The following is a 13,444-nucleotide window of genomic DNA, read 5'->3' as shown; positions in this document are numbered from 1 at the left end:
AATCCTGCAGATAGATGTATCTGCTTTCACTTTTACTGGAACCATTTTGTAAAATTTATTTCTTTGGTGATGTTTTTTTATTCCTGCAGTGTGATAATACAATGTTAAAGGACGACTAAGTACTAAGTGAGAGCACTAAGGTTAACTGGCCATGAGATACAGTTATTGCTATTGTGGTTGTCTGCACTGATCAAGTTTGAACCACATTCTTCAAACTAGGGTACTAAGGATCTTTTTCTTTTTTTAAAGATTTATTTATTTATTTATTTATTTTTCCATTTATTTATTTTTCTGTAGAAGAACTGGAATAAAGGTCAGAGGTGTAGGGGATGAGAGGATTAACCAGAGACAGAGTACGTAGTAAAACAGGCAGATCTACTGAAATACACTGCGGAAGGGAGCAGCAGGCAAGACAGGAGAGGTCTGCTGCACCATATGTGGGTTACCTCTTTTGATGGAACTCGAACTCAGGCCATAGTGATGGTAATGCTAAGCTTTAAACCCTACCTGCCAGGGAGGCCCCCACAAAGATCTTGTTTTTAAGAAGAACCTCCTGAAGGAGAAAAACTGTTTAGAGTATGAACTATGTATTATTCAGCCAGTCCCAGATAAAAAAACTTTCTAAGTGGGAAGGTTTGTGCAACTCATTTAAACTTTACTAAAATTTCCTTTATTTCTAAAATAAAAAAACTCTAGCTTCTAAAAAGGAGAAAATAGTATCTTAATAATAGAGTTTTAAGAATTAAATGACAGAATGTTATGTTCAGTAGCAGCTATTACTAAGAATCATTTTAGTCACTTAGAGTAACTTACTATCATGTATATCAATTCTATCTATAATCACAATATTCTTTCTTCAACAGTAAACTTAAGGTGTTTTCCATTCTCTGCGTTTTTTGTTTCTTTCAAGAAATTTTAAGCTGTTCATGGAACTCATTTTACATATTTACATTACATTTAGTGAATATCCAGCAAGTAAAGAAGCACATTAATGTTGTTACTAAAATGGTATATGTCTTATGGGTTCCATCTCAGTATTCTTTCTGTATTCGAAGTTGTTTTAAAACAGTGATTGTTTTGGGGGGGGTTTGTTTTAATTGACATTGTAACCATGGCCACAATTAGTTTGACACCAGTGTGGTTATTATATAAGAATATTATATCATGTAATTTAGATTATAATTTAATTCAAGTAGTAGAGTTATTTCTGCCAGTTTGGCAGTTCCTCCTGATAGGAGTCTAGTTAAGAGAAAAGTGTATTTATTTTATGTATTTCATTAAATATTTCACATTCAATGGATATTCTACAGAGATGTAATCTTGATTCAGTTGGTAGAAACAGGTAAAGTAGGAAATGTAAGGTCTTTTCTTTAATAAAACTGGCCAGATTATTGTTTTGGCATAATGACATCTGCCAGGGAAAATGACATGAAGTTTCCTCCCTTATGAGATTCTGCCTACTCTTACTAAAATTGTGTATATACAGGGGATGCCAGGAAATTCTGACATATTGTTGGAGCAAACACTTCAAAAATATCGTGTGTTTTTTCTGTTTTAGCAACTTCACTGTGTGGTGGTTGGAAGTGAAAATGCCAAGCGATATTTTGAAGCAGTCCAAGGATCAAAAGAGCATCGAGGAGAGCTTTTTGGTGTCTGTAATCTCTTCAAATTAAGGTCCCAAGGATCTTGTCTTACAAGGGACATCCTGGAGGTGTGAAGTTATTCTCTGACCTTTTTGATAATGTTTTCAACATTATCCTTTAGGAAACTTGAAGTATCGTGTTGGTGAATTTTCAGAAAAATGTTTGGTTTGCTTTATTTAAAAAGTTATCTTATATTTAGAATTTCTGCTTTTAAATAGGAAATGAACTGTTCTATCTCTAACATTGTTCCCATACATAGCTATAAATAATGCACACATACAAATATAGATACATATATTAGCTAGTGGATCATTTTCAGTCTGGCAAGGGGAAGTTTATTACTCTGAAAATAGCTTTTGAGTCAGAAACTAAAAAAACAAACTTGCCTAAATAAACAAATGTATAAAATGTGTTTTGATTAAAAGTTACCAAATGACTCCCTGAGATGCACTTTCTTGTCTCATGGAGATTTTGTTTCCTATTCCCAATAAAAATTCCCCACCATTATTTCAGACTCTCCCAGTTGTGCTCATCCTCTGTATACAGATGTTTCTTATTCCTCAAATAGGTTATTTATATCCTTAAAAAACCTTTAAATTCTTTACTATACCAAAACACTAAGGCTGTTAATCTGTTGCATAATTGAGATTGATAGGAGTACAATAAAATCCTGGAAAGTTATCTTTTCCAATCCTCTCTTATATTTTATTTATATATACATATATATATAGTATAATATTTTAATAATATAATAACAACATTTTGACAACAGCAATAATAATAATATATATTATTTCAGGCTCAGTAAACTTAAGGGTATTTCTCTTAACTTTCCAGGAATTTGTGGTAATGCCTTAATATATTTCATTTATAAAATAAGCACCATACCACAAAAAAAAGTTCTAGGTCTCTATCTTAAAACTTAAACCATATTGATAGGAAATGGAAGTGAACTTTTACATGACAAACTTGTAGTATCAGTAAACATACATGAAGCAAGTTAGCAATTCCAAGTGATCACTGATGGATGGAGAAGAAAGTATTTTTTATTTGTGTATCGTGACTATTTCAATGATATTACAGTGTCTGAGATATATATATATATATATAATATTTTATAGATAAAATCTTAAGTTTTGTCTATAAAATATATTACTTATCCTGCTGAGTTGTATTTCATAGTAACTACTTAATTCTGAGTGGAGTGGTCCATGTAAAGCCCCCCTTTTTCTGTCTTTTAAAATTATTTTTGAATATCTATTTCTTTCATGAACTAGTTTATTCCTATTTCTCTTCTCTAATCAGTGACCTTGACTGGCCTCCAGAATCCCCTCAGAGACCTCCATCTCAGAATACACCCAGCATATTACCTTATATTCATGTTTCTGATTTCCAATCATTATAAAGTATATTGGCATTATTTATTGTGTTTTCAGTCACTTATCTAATTTAGTTCTCTATTTTATCGGAATAGCCATCCATTCTGTTGTTGTCAACAATTGTTAGGTAAGACCTCACAGTATAACAAGTTATCAAGGTCTTTTGTTTTCTGATTATCCTAAGTATGCCGTGCTTCTTTTCCAAGAGTGTTTGTTTATTAATAAAAGGATCCTCTATGTATGTTTTGTTTGTGGTAGAATATCTTTAATTCTTGGTATGCCTATCATTGGAACTCAGTTATTAAATATTGAACTAAAAAAGATAATTTATTATTAACCAGAATTTAAAGTTACTCAGGCTTACTTATACTTATGCTGCTTTTGGCCAAATAATATCTTTAAATATTACTATTCCAAGCCCTACATAATGGGAGCTTGTATCATAAAGTAAAAGATATATCTACATAATGGGAGCCTATATTGTAAAGTAAAAGATATATTTTAAGCCCTATGATGTTCTTTCATCTTTTAAAGGTTGTAGAAAATTGCTTTAAAAGTTCTTTAAAAAATTGTTGAAATTTCAATTTGTAGAACACTTAATCTGAAGGTTTTCAGGCAATTTAGTTAAATTGTGTACTGACTCTTTTCTCTACATGATTTACTTATGAGCTAGATGTTGAAAATTCATTTCATAGTGAAGGGTCAGGTACTGTTAATAAAGCTGTGCTTACAGATTACAGAAATGAATAATATAAACCAAAAAATCCTGCCTTCAAAAACTTTCCATTCTACTTGGGAGAGACAAATAATAAACAAAAAGTAAGTGAATATTACTTTAAGTAAATAGTAATGGTATATCATGATAGATTCTAAGGGTAAACTAGAGCAGGTAGAAGATGATTAAGTTCTAAAGATCTAATGCACAGCATATTGATTATAGTCACTAATACTGTCTTAAAATTTTCAAAATAAAAAGACTAGATCTTAAATGTTCCCATGAAAACCAAGAAATGATAATTTTGTGGCATGATGAGAGTTAACTAAAGTTGTGCTAGAAATCATATTGTAATTTATACAATATATTGTAATATATAACATCAAAATGTTGTACAGCTTATACTTTATAGTGTTCTGTGTAAATTATTTCTCAATTAGAAAAAAAAAGTCAAGGGAAATTGGGAATCTGTTAAGAAAAGAGCATTATAATTTTAGATGGAATATCCAGGGATGCTTAGTATGAAGTTGCATTTAATTCTTTGATGAGACTTGGAAGAATGAATTTTAGAGAAAAAAATGAAAAGGCCTTGTGGGAGCAATCTGTCCAGCATTACAACCAAAGGCTGGGAGGCAAGGGTGATGAGGTTGAAACAGGGGTGTTCAGAATAGGAAAATGGGGTAAACCAAATTGATCTAAGACAAGAGAGCCCTAGAAGCCCCAAAAGGCCAAATGCGAAAACCGAGGGCTATAACAATACAATACCCATACAATAGGGACCAATGGGCTACAGCTGAACAAAGGACAGTGCCCAGTGAGAGAACAGGTCACTGCCTATGGGTTCTCACCTGTGTGTACAATTGGAAGAGACCTCAGGCTCTAGGAACAACAGCCATGGGGTTTGTGTAACAACTGGGGGAAACAAAGAGCTTATTGTAGCCACAAGTAGCTGCAGAAGTACAAGCAGAATACCTGTCAACAGAGCTACACCACACTGGCCAGTAATGGTGGTCATTACTGGTCCCCAAAGGTGGTGCTAACAGCTTTTTGTGAGTTATTGGACAACATCTAAAACAAACATCTCTTTGAAACACCAGGCCCACGGCCTTTGGTGCTCCATCAGGCAATGTCAGAGATAGGAATGGAGGCCCAATTTCTGACAGAGATACTTGGCTTCTCTTTCTCCGTTGGAGGTCAACCACTATATGCTTCTTCTTTTTTCTTTTCTTGAGATTGATTTCTGTTCCTCTTTCTTCTTTCTTTGGTGACGAGGAATGAGTCTTCCCATTTCTTCTTTGGTGGCTGAACAGTGTCCCTATGTTCCCTATGTTCTAGCTTATATCTTATCCTCTTTCAGGGTATGTCACCCTCAAGTCTGATTGGACCATTTTCAATCCTGTGGCTGATTGAACCATTTAACACCAATAGCTTACACCTAATCAGTCCACTCCATGATCCAGGAAATACACATAAAAAGGTGGTTGCTGGGCTCTGAGGAGCCATAGTCAGAACTGATGTGGTGGAGCTGCTGGTTCCTATTCCTGAGCCAGCTCTGTTCCAGTATCAGACTGATGTACATGAGAGAGCAAAAGATCGGGCCAGACAGATGACAAGAAACCAGATCAAGTGGGACCTTTGATTTTGGAGACAAAAAAACCCAGAAGATTCTGAACAAAAGAATGGCATACTCTGATCTAACCATCAAGGTTAAATATTGAGAATTAAACTGTAGAAGTATAAGAACAGAAGTTATAAGACAGTAGGAGGATGCTACAATAATCCAACCAGGCAGTGATGGTTTAGGCCAGCTGACAGTGGCAGCGATGTGAGAAAAGCTTGGCTTCTGTGTTTATTACACAGGTGGCGTTGACAGTATTTGCTGGTAGATCAGATACAAGGTGTGAGTAAAAGGAGTTAAAGACAACTCTAAGGTAGAGTTACTAATTACTTATGACATAAGGTTTCTGAGAGTAGATGCGTTTCTAGTACTGACAGTTACATTTGCTGGAGAGATAAAAGGGAAGCTCCCCACTCCCTTGCAATAGTAGTCTCTAGGCATTGGGAGAAAGGAGACTCATGGCAGTTCAGGAATCATCATTCTCTGGAGTTCTGTAGAGAAGATTCTTGTTGTCCTGGATACCAAGACATGAACAATACCATTGGTATGTCTCTGTATTCATAAGTTGGACATTTATAGCTGGTGAAGGTAGTGTTATTTCCCCTTGTTCTGTAGCAAATAAAATGTAAAAAGGGGAAGCAAATTGAATTCCTTTTGAAAGACAGCTTAATGGTCTAGAATGTATACTATTAAAGCCTTTGCAAAATACCGTAAAAGTGTAAATACTTTCCCCAAATGTAGGAACTCTGTTATACAATTAAAATTTTATTTTAGTTTTATATAAGGATGGAACGTTTCATATCACTGCCTATTGCACTGAAGGAGTCAAGTATCTTAATGAATATGGATAAATTAATTGACAATATAGGATAAAATATCAAGTTCCAATTATTCAGCATTATCTGTAGTATTTTAAATTCTCTTAATATGTCCTTACAATAATTATATAGACATGGTTGGTAAGGATATTTTTGTTGGGCCAAATATGTAACATTTTTTTCACTTGTTCTCTACCAGAACTTTTAAAGGAGTTGGCTGAAAAGTATTAGTTTTCTATATGAAAAAGTAGTTTTCAGACAAGAAATAAGAGTATTTTATGGGTTCAGCATACTTCTGCTATGCCATTGAACACCCAACAATTGAGTATTGAAGAATGTTATATAAATCATATATGAGTTTCTTACCTAGTGAAATTGAAACGTAATATTAAGAGAACTGAATTGTGCTACACTCAGTTTCCCTTATCTAACTCCAAGTTTTAGCATGCCATTTCAACTGCTTAGTTGTTTTTTATCCCATCTTTTACAATAATTTGCATTCATAATAGAGAGAAGGTCAAGTGGAAGCTGGGATCATGACGGCCACAACATGGTTGAAAGAGGAACCTGCAGTGCATGAAGTAGACATGGTAAGTCATGTTTGATTTGTGGCCCATAACTGCTAGAAGATGTACTTGGCTATTTTACTTTATCTTTTCTGTCACTTGCAAAGTATTAAAAAAAAGAGCCTTTTGAAAAAAGCCAAGCAAACATAGGGACTGTCAGTAAAATGAATAATTTAACTAATTTTACATTTCATTTCATTAAGAACAAATTCAGGAGCCAATTATCAGGCATTTGCATCTAAACTGTATTGTTTTAATTGAAAGTGTCCATTTTATTGCACATTAATTAAAAAATAGTTTCTAATTTGGTAAGTGGTTAGGGAAGTTTTTTAAAATACCAACATGAAATTCTAAAATTAAATTGAATGAATAAATTACTTATTCAACCTAAATAAATAACGTTATACTAAATGAAAAATTAAATTAAAAAAATGGTAATGTGTGTTTAGGATTATTAAAAACAAATTTCTCAAATTTTATTTTTTTGAATATTTGATCTTGTGAACTTTTTAGCAGTTGTCATCTTACAGGTCTTTTTAAAAATAAAGAATATATGTTTTTTTTATTGTTTGTTTTTTGTTTTTTAAAGATTTATTTATTTATGTATACAGAGCTGGGGTACAGGCCAGAGGTACAGGGGCAGTGAGAGGATTCACTCGAGACAGAGTGGGGAGTAGAACAGGCAGATCGACGAAGTACACAGCTGAGGGGAGAAGTGGGCCAGTCAGGAGAGGTCTGCCATGCCATGTGGGTCACCTCGAGGGCGGGGATTGAACTCATGCTGAAGTTGCTTTAGTTTCTTGGGGAGGGCCCGAGGGTGTGTTTTTTATTGTAGATTTTTTTAACTTGTTTTTAGGTGTTTAATTATAAATTTATACAAGTCCAATGATTTCTATATTTTCAAATCATAGAAACACATGAATATCAAATGTTGACAGTACTACTGAATAGTTCTTTCCTCAGATATTTACAAGTAAAGTTTCAATTTTAAACAAACAAAGGATATTTTTTTTAAAAAAGATTTATTTATTTATTCGTACAGAACTGGAGTACAGGTCAGAGATGCAGAGGGTGAGAGGATTCACCAGAGGGGGGTGGGGAGCAGAACAGGCAGATCGACGAAGTACACTGCTTAGGGGAGCAGCGGGCGGGTCAGGAGAGGTCTGCCTTGCCATGTGGATCACCTCCGGGGCAGGCGGGAATCGAACTCATGTGGAAGTGGTTTAAGCTTCTTTGTGCTGTGCTTTAACCCGCTGCGCCACCAGGGAGGGCCCCAAAGGATATTTTTAACTCTGATTGTTATGAAAAACAATTTGTAGCAAATTTTACTGTAAAATACCTTTAATATTTTTATTTCTGGTGGTCCTGATTCTGTGAAATCTTATTCTCATTTTTAAACAACCAGAATCATCTTCCTGTTGTGAATTTTCTTTGTTAATGTCTGAAAATTTGTTTTTCTTGTAAAGTATAATTGTAATCATCCACTGGATGACAGTTAACAATAACTTGCTTTTCACTTTGAAGCCACCATTGGTGCCTACATCTTAGAAACTGACCACTTTGTCTTCTTATTAGCTATTTGATCATGTAATGTTTTAGTTTGAGCTTGTTTACTTTGTAAAGCTATTTAACTTAAAAATAAAAAGTACACCAGACTGTACTATCAGATCCTTTATATTTGATATTTGAGTGTTACTCTGTTCAGAAATAACAAGTAATGTGTTTGACATAAATTATCTGCCCAAATTTAATTCTCTTTCATTGTGATATTTTTGGTATCATTTTCTTGATATTTTCTAATGTTTCTGTCATTGCTTCTTATATAGTCTAGAGAGCCTGACTGTCAAGAACACAAAGATCCAGAACAGCCACCAGAAACACTAGCAAAAGAAGCATGTGATTTCTGCAGTGATTTTAGTGATGATGAATCAGGAGGGAACTCTAGGATAAAGACTGTTAAAAACAAAGTATCTGATCTACAAAAAGCTTCAGGTTCTTCTGGACAACTTTCCTTGCTTCATTGTGGTTTCTCTAAATTGTTTGACACAAAATATAGATCAGCTGAAGACAGTGATGGAAATAATGCATCTGGTGATGAACAGCCCACAGGTCTTTCAATAGAAACCAAAGATCTTGGTTGTCAGGAAAATCAAAACTGTCTTGGTACTTCAAAACATCAGAAATTAGCCGATATCCTAAATCCAAATGAAAAATGTATGTTTGACAAAAGTGAGATTTTAGAGCAGAGTATTTCTTCTGAGTCTGATAATGAGAAAAAATTAAAAAATACAATTGACCACCATTGTATTTTACAGAATGTCACAGAGTCAGGTGATAGTGATATCATCTTCCCTACACAATATACTACTCAGAGATTGCCTAGAAATGACATAAAGATTAAGTCACCCATGGATGGATCTGAAAATTCTGAAACAGAAAGCCCTGTAAAAATAAGAAATAATGGTGATGATAGCGAGACTAGTATAGGAGGGGTTAGACTAATTTCAAAGCAATTAAGTCCAGAGAACCCAACCTTGGGATCTATTATGAAAAGAAAAGGAGCTACTGATATTAGTGATGAGTCTGATGACATTGACATTTCCCCCAAGTCAAGAGTGAGAAAGCAAAGAAGTACTCGTTCTTTGAAGATTAAAAGCAAAAAGGAAAAGAAAAAGAAAGCTTATACTTTTCTTAAAGCAATGAAGGAAACAAATGCAGTGGATGAAGATGGTAACTCTCAGGCTATTGATTATTTTTCATCCTCAGATGATGATTTATCTGTCGCCCACATCAGTTTCTCTAAACAAAAATATAGCTCCAAAGCTGTAAAAGATAAAAACAGTTTTTCTTCAAAACTGCCTAACCATAAGAAAAATAACACTTTCCTACCAAGAAAACCCATGAAATCTTCGAAGGAGAGAGTCATCAGTCAAGAGCAAACATATGAATCAGTGGACAAACTTTTAGGTAACTACAGATACATTCTGCTGGTTATTTCTTAAATATGTGTTTTGTGCAATCAGATTGTTCTGTAAGAGATTCTTGAATTAGTTTGTAAAATAACTCTACAATCAGGGTGCTACCTTGAGCCATAAATGAGTAAACGAGTGGGTTTCAGATTAAAGGATAGACCACCTAGGTCATGATAGAGAACGTTCTCATCTACGGGAGGACTCCCTCCAAGTGCCTCACTGTGATGACTGTTTTGCACTTTTGTGGCTTTATCATGCAAGACAAGACAAAAGTTAACTGTGTGGCAAAACTGGGAGGCACAAAATGTTTGCTGTTCTCCCTCTTTTACATCTTATGTACCAGACTTAGGAATCTAGTCATTGCTCCAAGAAGTGGAATTGCTTCTTGCTCCTTTAATGTGAAAGTATTTTTGATATTTTGAGATTTGTCATTGCTGCTACTGGCTTGGTTATTATTAAGGTTGCCTGTAGCTTATTTTCTGCTAGATATCTCAGGAAGTACCCATACTAGTAATATTCCCAGACATTTCGTAAGTTACTCTTCCCAGATGTAAAATTCTTGGCTTACATTGTGTTTTCTTAAGTATCTTAAGTATGTAGTTTCATATTCTTCTGGCATGAAGTGGTTTTTTTTTTTTTTTTCATAGATGCCCAAATGGTCTTTTCATTATGTCCAGTAATTTCACTAGATTGTGTTTTGATGTTTGTGTCAGTAAACTCTGGTTGCTGTAACAAACTGCAATGGACTGGTTGACTTAAACAGTAAAATTAATTTATCACATTTCTGGATACTGGAAGTCCAGAATTAGGATGCCAACATTTTCTGGTTCTTTGTGAAGGCCCTCTTCCTGGGTCACAGATCCTCTTTAATGTGTCCTCACATAGCTGAGAGAGAAATCATCTCTCTCATTTCTTTTCTTCTCCCTTCCTAATCCCTTTCATTAGGGTGCCATCCTCACCACCTAATCATTTCCCAAAGGCCCAAGCTCTAAAAGCATGGAGAATAGGCTTCAACATATGAATAGGGCTGGCGGGGGCACAAAAATTCAGTCCATAGTAGTGTTGGTTATTCTGGGTCAGTATCCCCACAGTATAGTTTCAACTTGGTTTTTATTTCAGAAAAGCTTTCTGCTATTCATATTTTCAGCTATTTGTTCTATTCCTTTGCTTTGACTTTCATCTTTGGGGGCTGCTATTCTTCAAATCTTCAACCTTCTTTGCTGAACTTCATTATTTGTCACATTCCCTCAAATCCTTATTTATTTATTTTTTAAAGATTTATTTATGCAGACAGAGCTGGAGTAAAGGCCAGAGGTGTAGGGGCAGTGAGAGGATTCACCAGAGACAGAGTAGGGAGCAGAACAGGCAGCTTGACAAAGTACACTGCTGAGGGGAACAGTGGGCAGATCAGGAGAGGTCTGCTGTGCCATGTGGATCACCTCTGGGGCAGGTGGGGACCGAACTCATTCTGAAATGGCTTTAGCTTCTTAGTGCTGTGCTTTAATTCACTGTGCCACCAGTGAGGGGTCCCAAATCCTTATTTTAACCTTCTTTTTTGTTTTAATTTTTTTTTCTTCTCAGATAAGCATCATCTATTGTGTTTTCCCCTTATTTTGCTCCTTCTAGCCTTTATTTCTGATTTTTTTTTAAATTTCTAAGTCTAGTTTCTGAGTTACACTAATTGTCACATATATTGTTGGTTCCTGTATTTTATCTTCTTCCTAAAGTATTTTACCACATTTTGAAATCATTTCAATTTTTAAGAAATTCACTTTATTCTAATTAATTCACAAACAATAACATCACAAAAGCTAATTTAAGGAAGCTACACATTCACCCTACACCAATCTCAGTGCCACTTCTACTAAGCAAATTACATTTCACTCTCAATTGTATTTTCATGCTCACGAGAGGTGATTTTCCATATCTTCAATTTGAAGTCTATGATTAGGCTAACAATGCATTCCCGCGAAGCAAATTCTACTCTGTTTCAGCATCTCCCTGAAACTTTCCCAAAGTTTATAGTTTCTCTGGTTGTAGGCACACTCAAAAAACTTATTTTGTTATAGCACAGGCAAGTCTGCTGCTGCTGTTGTGCTGGTGGGGTTCACTGGGGCTCCTGGTGAGTGATGCCAGGCATTGAGGGCTCAGCATGACTTCCTTCACTGAAGCCCCCAGTGATGGCATGACCTATTGTGCATTCTCACCGCAGAGCCCACAGCCATGCCAGCTGCAGTGGTTCTATCTGGGGCATCAGGCCTGGCTGCCAGGGAGTTGCAGCAGGTGAGCCACCAGCAGATGACAGATCTACTACTTGAAGCTGAGCTGCTGGCACCAGCGTACACACAGCTTTCATTTGAGGTGCCAGGCTGGTCAGACAGGCCAGGTGGGAGATATGGTTTTAGGTTCCACCCTGCATTGAAACAGCAGCAGCTCAGCATCCTCAGTTACAGTTTTAATCAACTTTGTTAGCACATCTTTTTGGCATATTTTCATTATGAGGATGTTAATCTGCTATTTATTCTCTTTTTCTATACTTTATGAAATTGTTCATTTTTATAGAAATATTTCCCTTGAATTTAAATCTTTTCTCATTTCAGAGATTGATATCTGTTATTCTGCATAGTGTTTGAAACACTGGAGAGGCTTTCTACCTTTATCCCTCTCCTCAGCTGTGCTTTAGCTCTCATTTTCCTTCACCCCTGTTGTTCCTATCCTGTTTGACTCCCTCCCAGCAGATTCTTCTAATTATTTGGCCTTGACTTGAGTAGAAACCCTGTTAGGTCAGTTTGGGGAGTTACTAGCCTGCTCTGACCCCTTCAGGAATCTTAGCCACAAGCCCCTAACACCCACTTGGCATTGGAAAGCAGGAACTTTCCCAAGTTCCACTGGGGATTTGTGGCAGGTTCGTTGTGCTTTCAAGAAATAGAATTAGATATACCAAGGTCTCCAGTTCTCAGACCCATCAGATACCACCCTGTTACCTCTTTCCTTCACATACTATGATAACTGCGCAGAGTATATAACTGTGGGTGGATTGTCCCCCACCTGCTTGTATTTTAAAGGCTCCTGGGGGTATCATGTCATCCTACTTGATTGTGTTGTAACTGCAAGTAGCTTTGATTTATTTTGTTGGTTCTGGTTTTTTAATTTTTTTTAATTTTTGATAGTTCTATTATATTTTAGTTTCCTTAATATATTTATATCATACATCATTTTCGAACAATATATGAGTTTCCCAAAGTCATGAAAGATAAGGAGAACCATTGTAATACGTACTGGACTAACCATGATTTCTGTGCTTCACCTGGATTTTAGGTTTGAGGAATTATTGTGTTAAATTTTTTAAACAGAGTTATTTTGAGGGTTGGGGCTTTGTTTTCCTTTTTACTATACAATAGGTGGTAGTGTAGAACTAATGCTATTTTTGAATAATCTTATAAAATACACCCTCAGAATTAAATTTGTGTAAATTTTTTACCAGAAGAATCCACTTGAGGCTTTTAAATGGCTGCCATACAAACTACCTGGTGTTTTGAAATTTAAGGACAATATTATCTTAGTTGCTCTTGAAGTCATTTAACATCTTGTTTTCTAAGGATGGTGATTCTGGTTGAGAAGGATTCAGGACTGAAACAGCACAAGTGTTGAAGGTCATAATTGAGGTTGATTGCCAGAGCTATTTGAGGGAGTTTTTACAGACCTCAGTTCTAGCCTTTTCTTTTATGACCAC

At 35.4% G+C, this 13,444-nt stretch overlaps 1 protein-coding gene across 2 annotated transcripts in view; it reads left to right on the top strand.

Moving 5' to 3' along the window:
* The window catches only part of ERCC6L2 (excision repair cross-complementation group 6-like 2), a 115,001-nt gene that overhangs the window by 60,531 nt on the left and 41,026 nt on the right, over positions 1-13,444 (top strand). The window contains exons 14-17 of one of the 2 annotated variants that reach the window (XM_012726625.1): positions 1,559-1,711; positions 6,683-6,763; positions 8,566-8,731; positions 9,506-9,706. In XM_012726625.1, the coding sequence (XP_012582079.1) occupies positions 1,559-1,711; positions 6,683-6,763; positions 8,566-8,731; positions 9,506-9,706 (601 nt within the window). Of the gene's footprint in view, positions 1-1,558; positions 1,712-6,682; positions 6,764-8,565; positions 9,707-13,444 lie in introns of both variants that reach the window. The other variant, XM_012726624.1, reaches the window with a different exon arrangement.

This window comes from Condylura cristata, unplaced genomic scaffold, assembly GCF_000260355.1.
Source record: "Condylura cristata isolate star-nosed mole 26May11 unplaced genomic scaffold, ConCri1.0 scaffold00017, whole genome shotgun sequence".
Lineage (NCBI taxonomy): Eukaryota > Metazoa > Chordata > Mammalia > Eulipotyphla > Talpidae > Condylura > Condylura cristata.
Note: the sequence above shows the minus strand (reverse complement) of the source record. Positions and strands in the feature narration are given on the sequence as shown.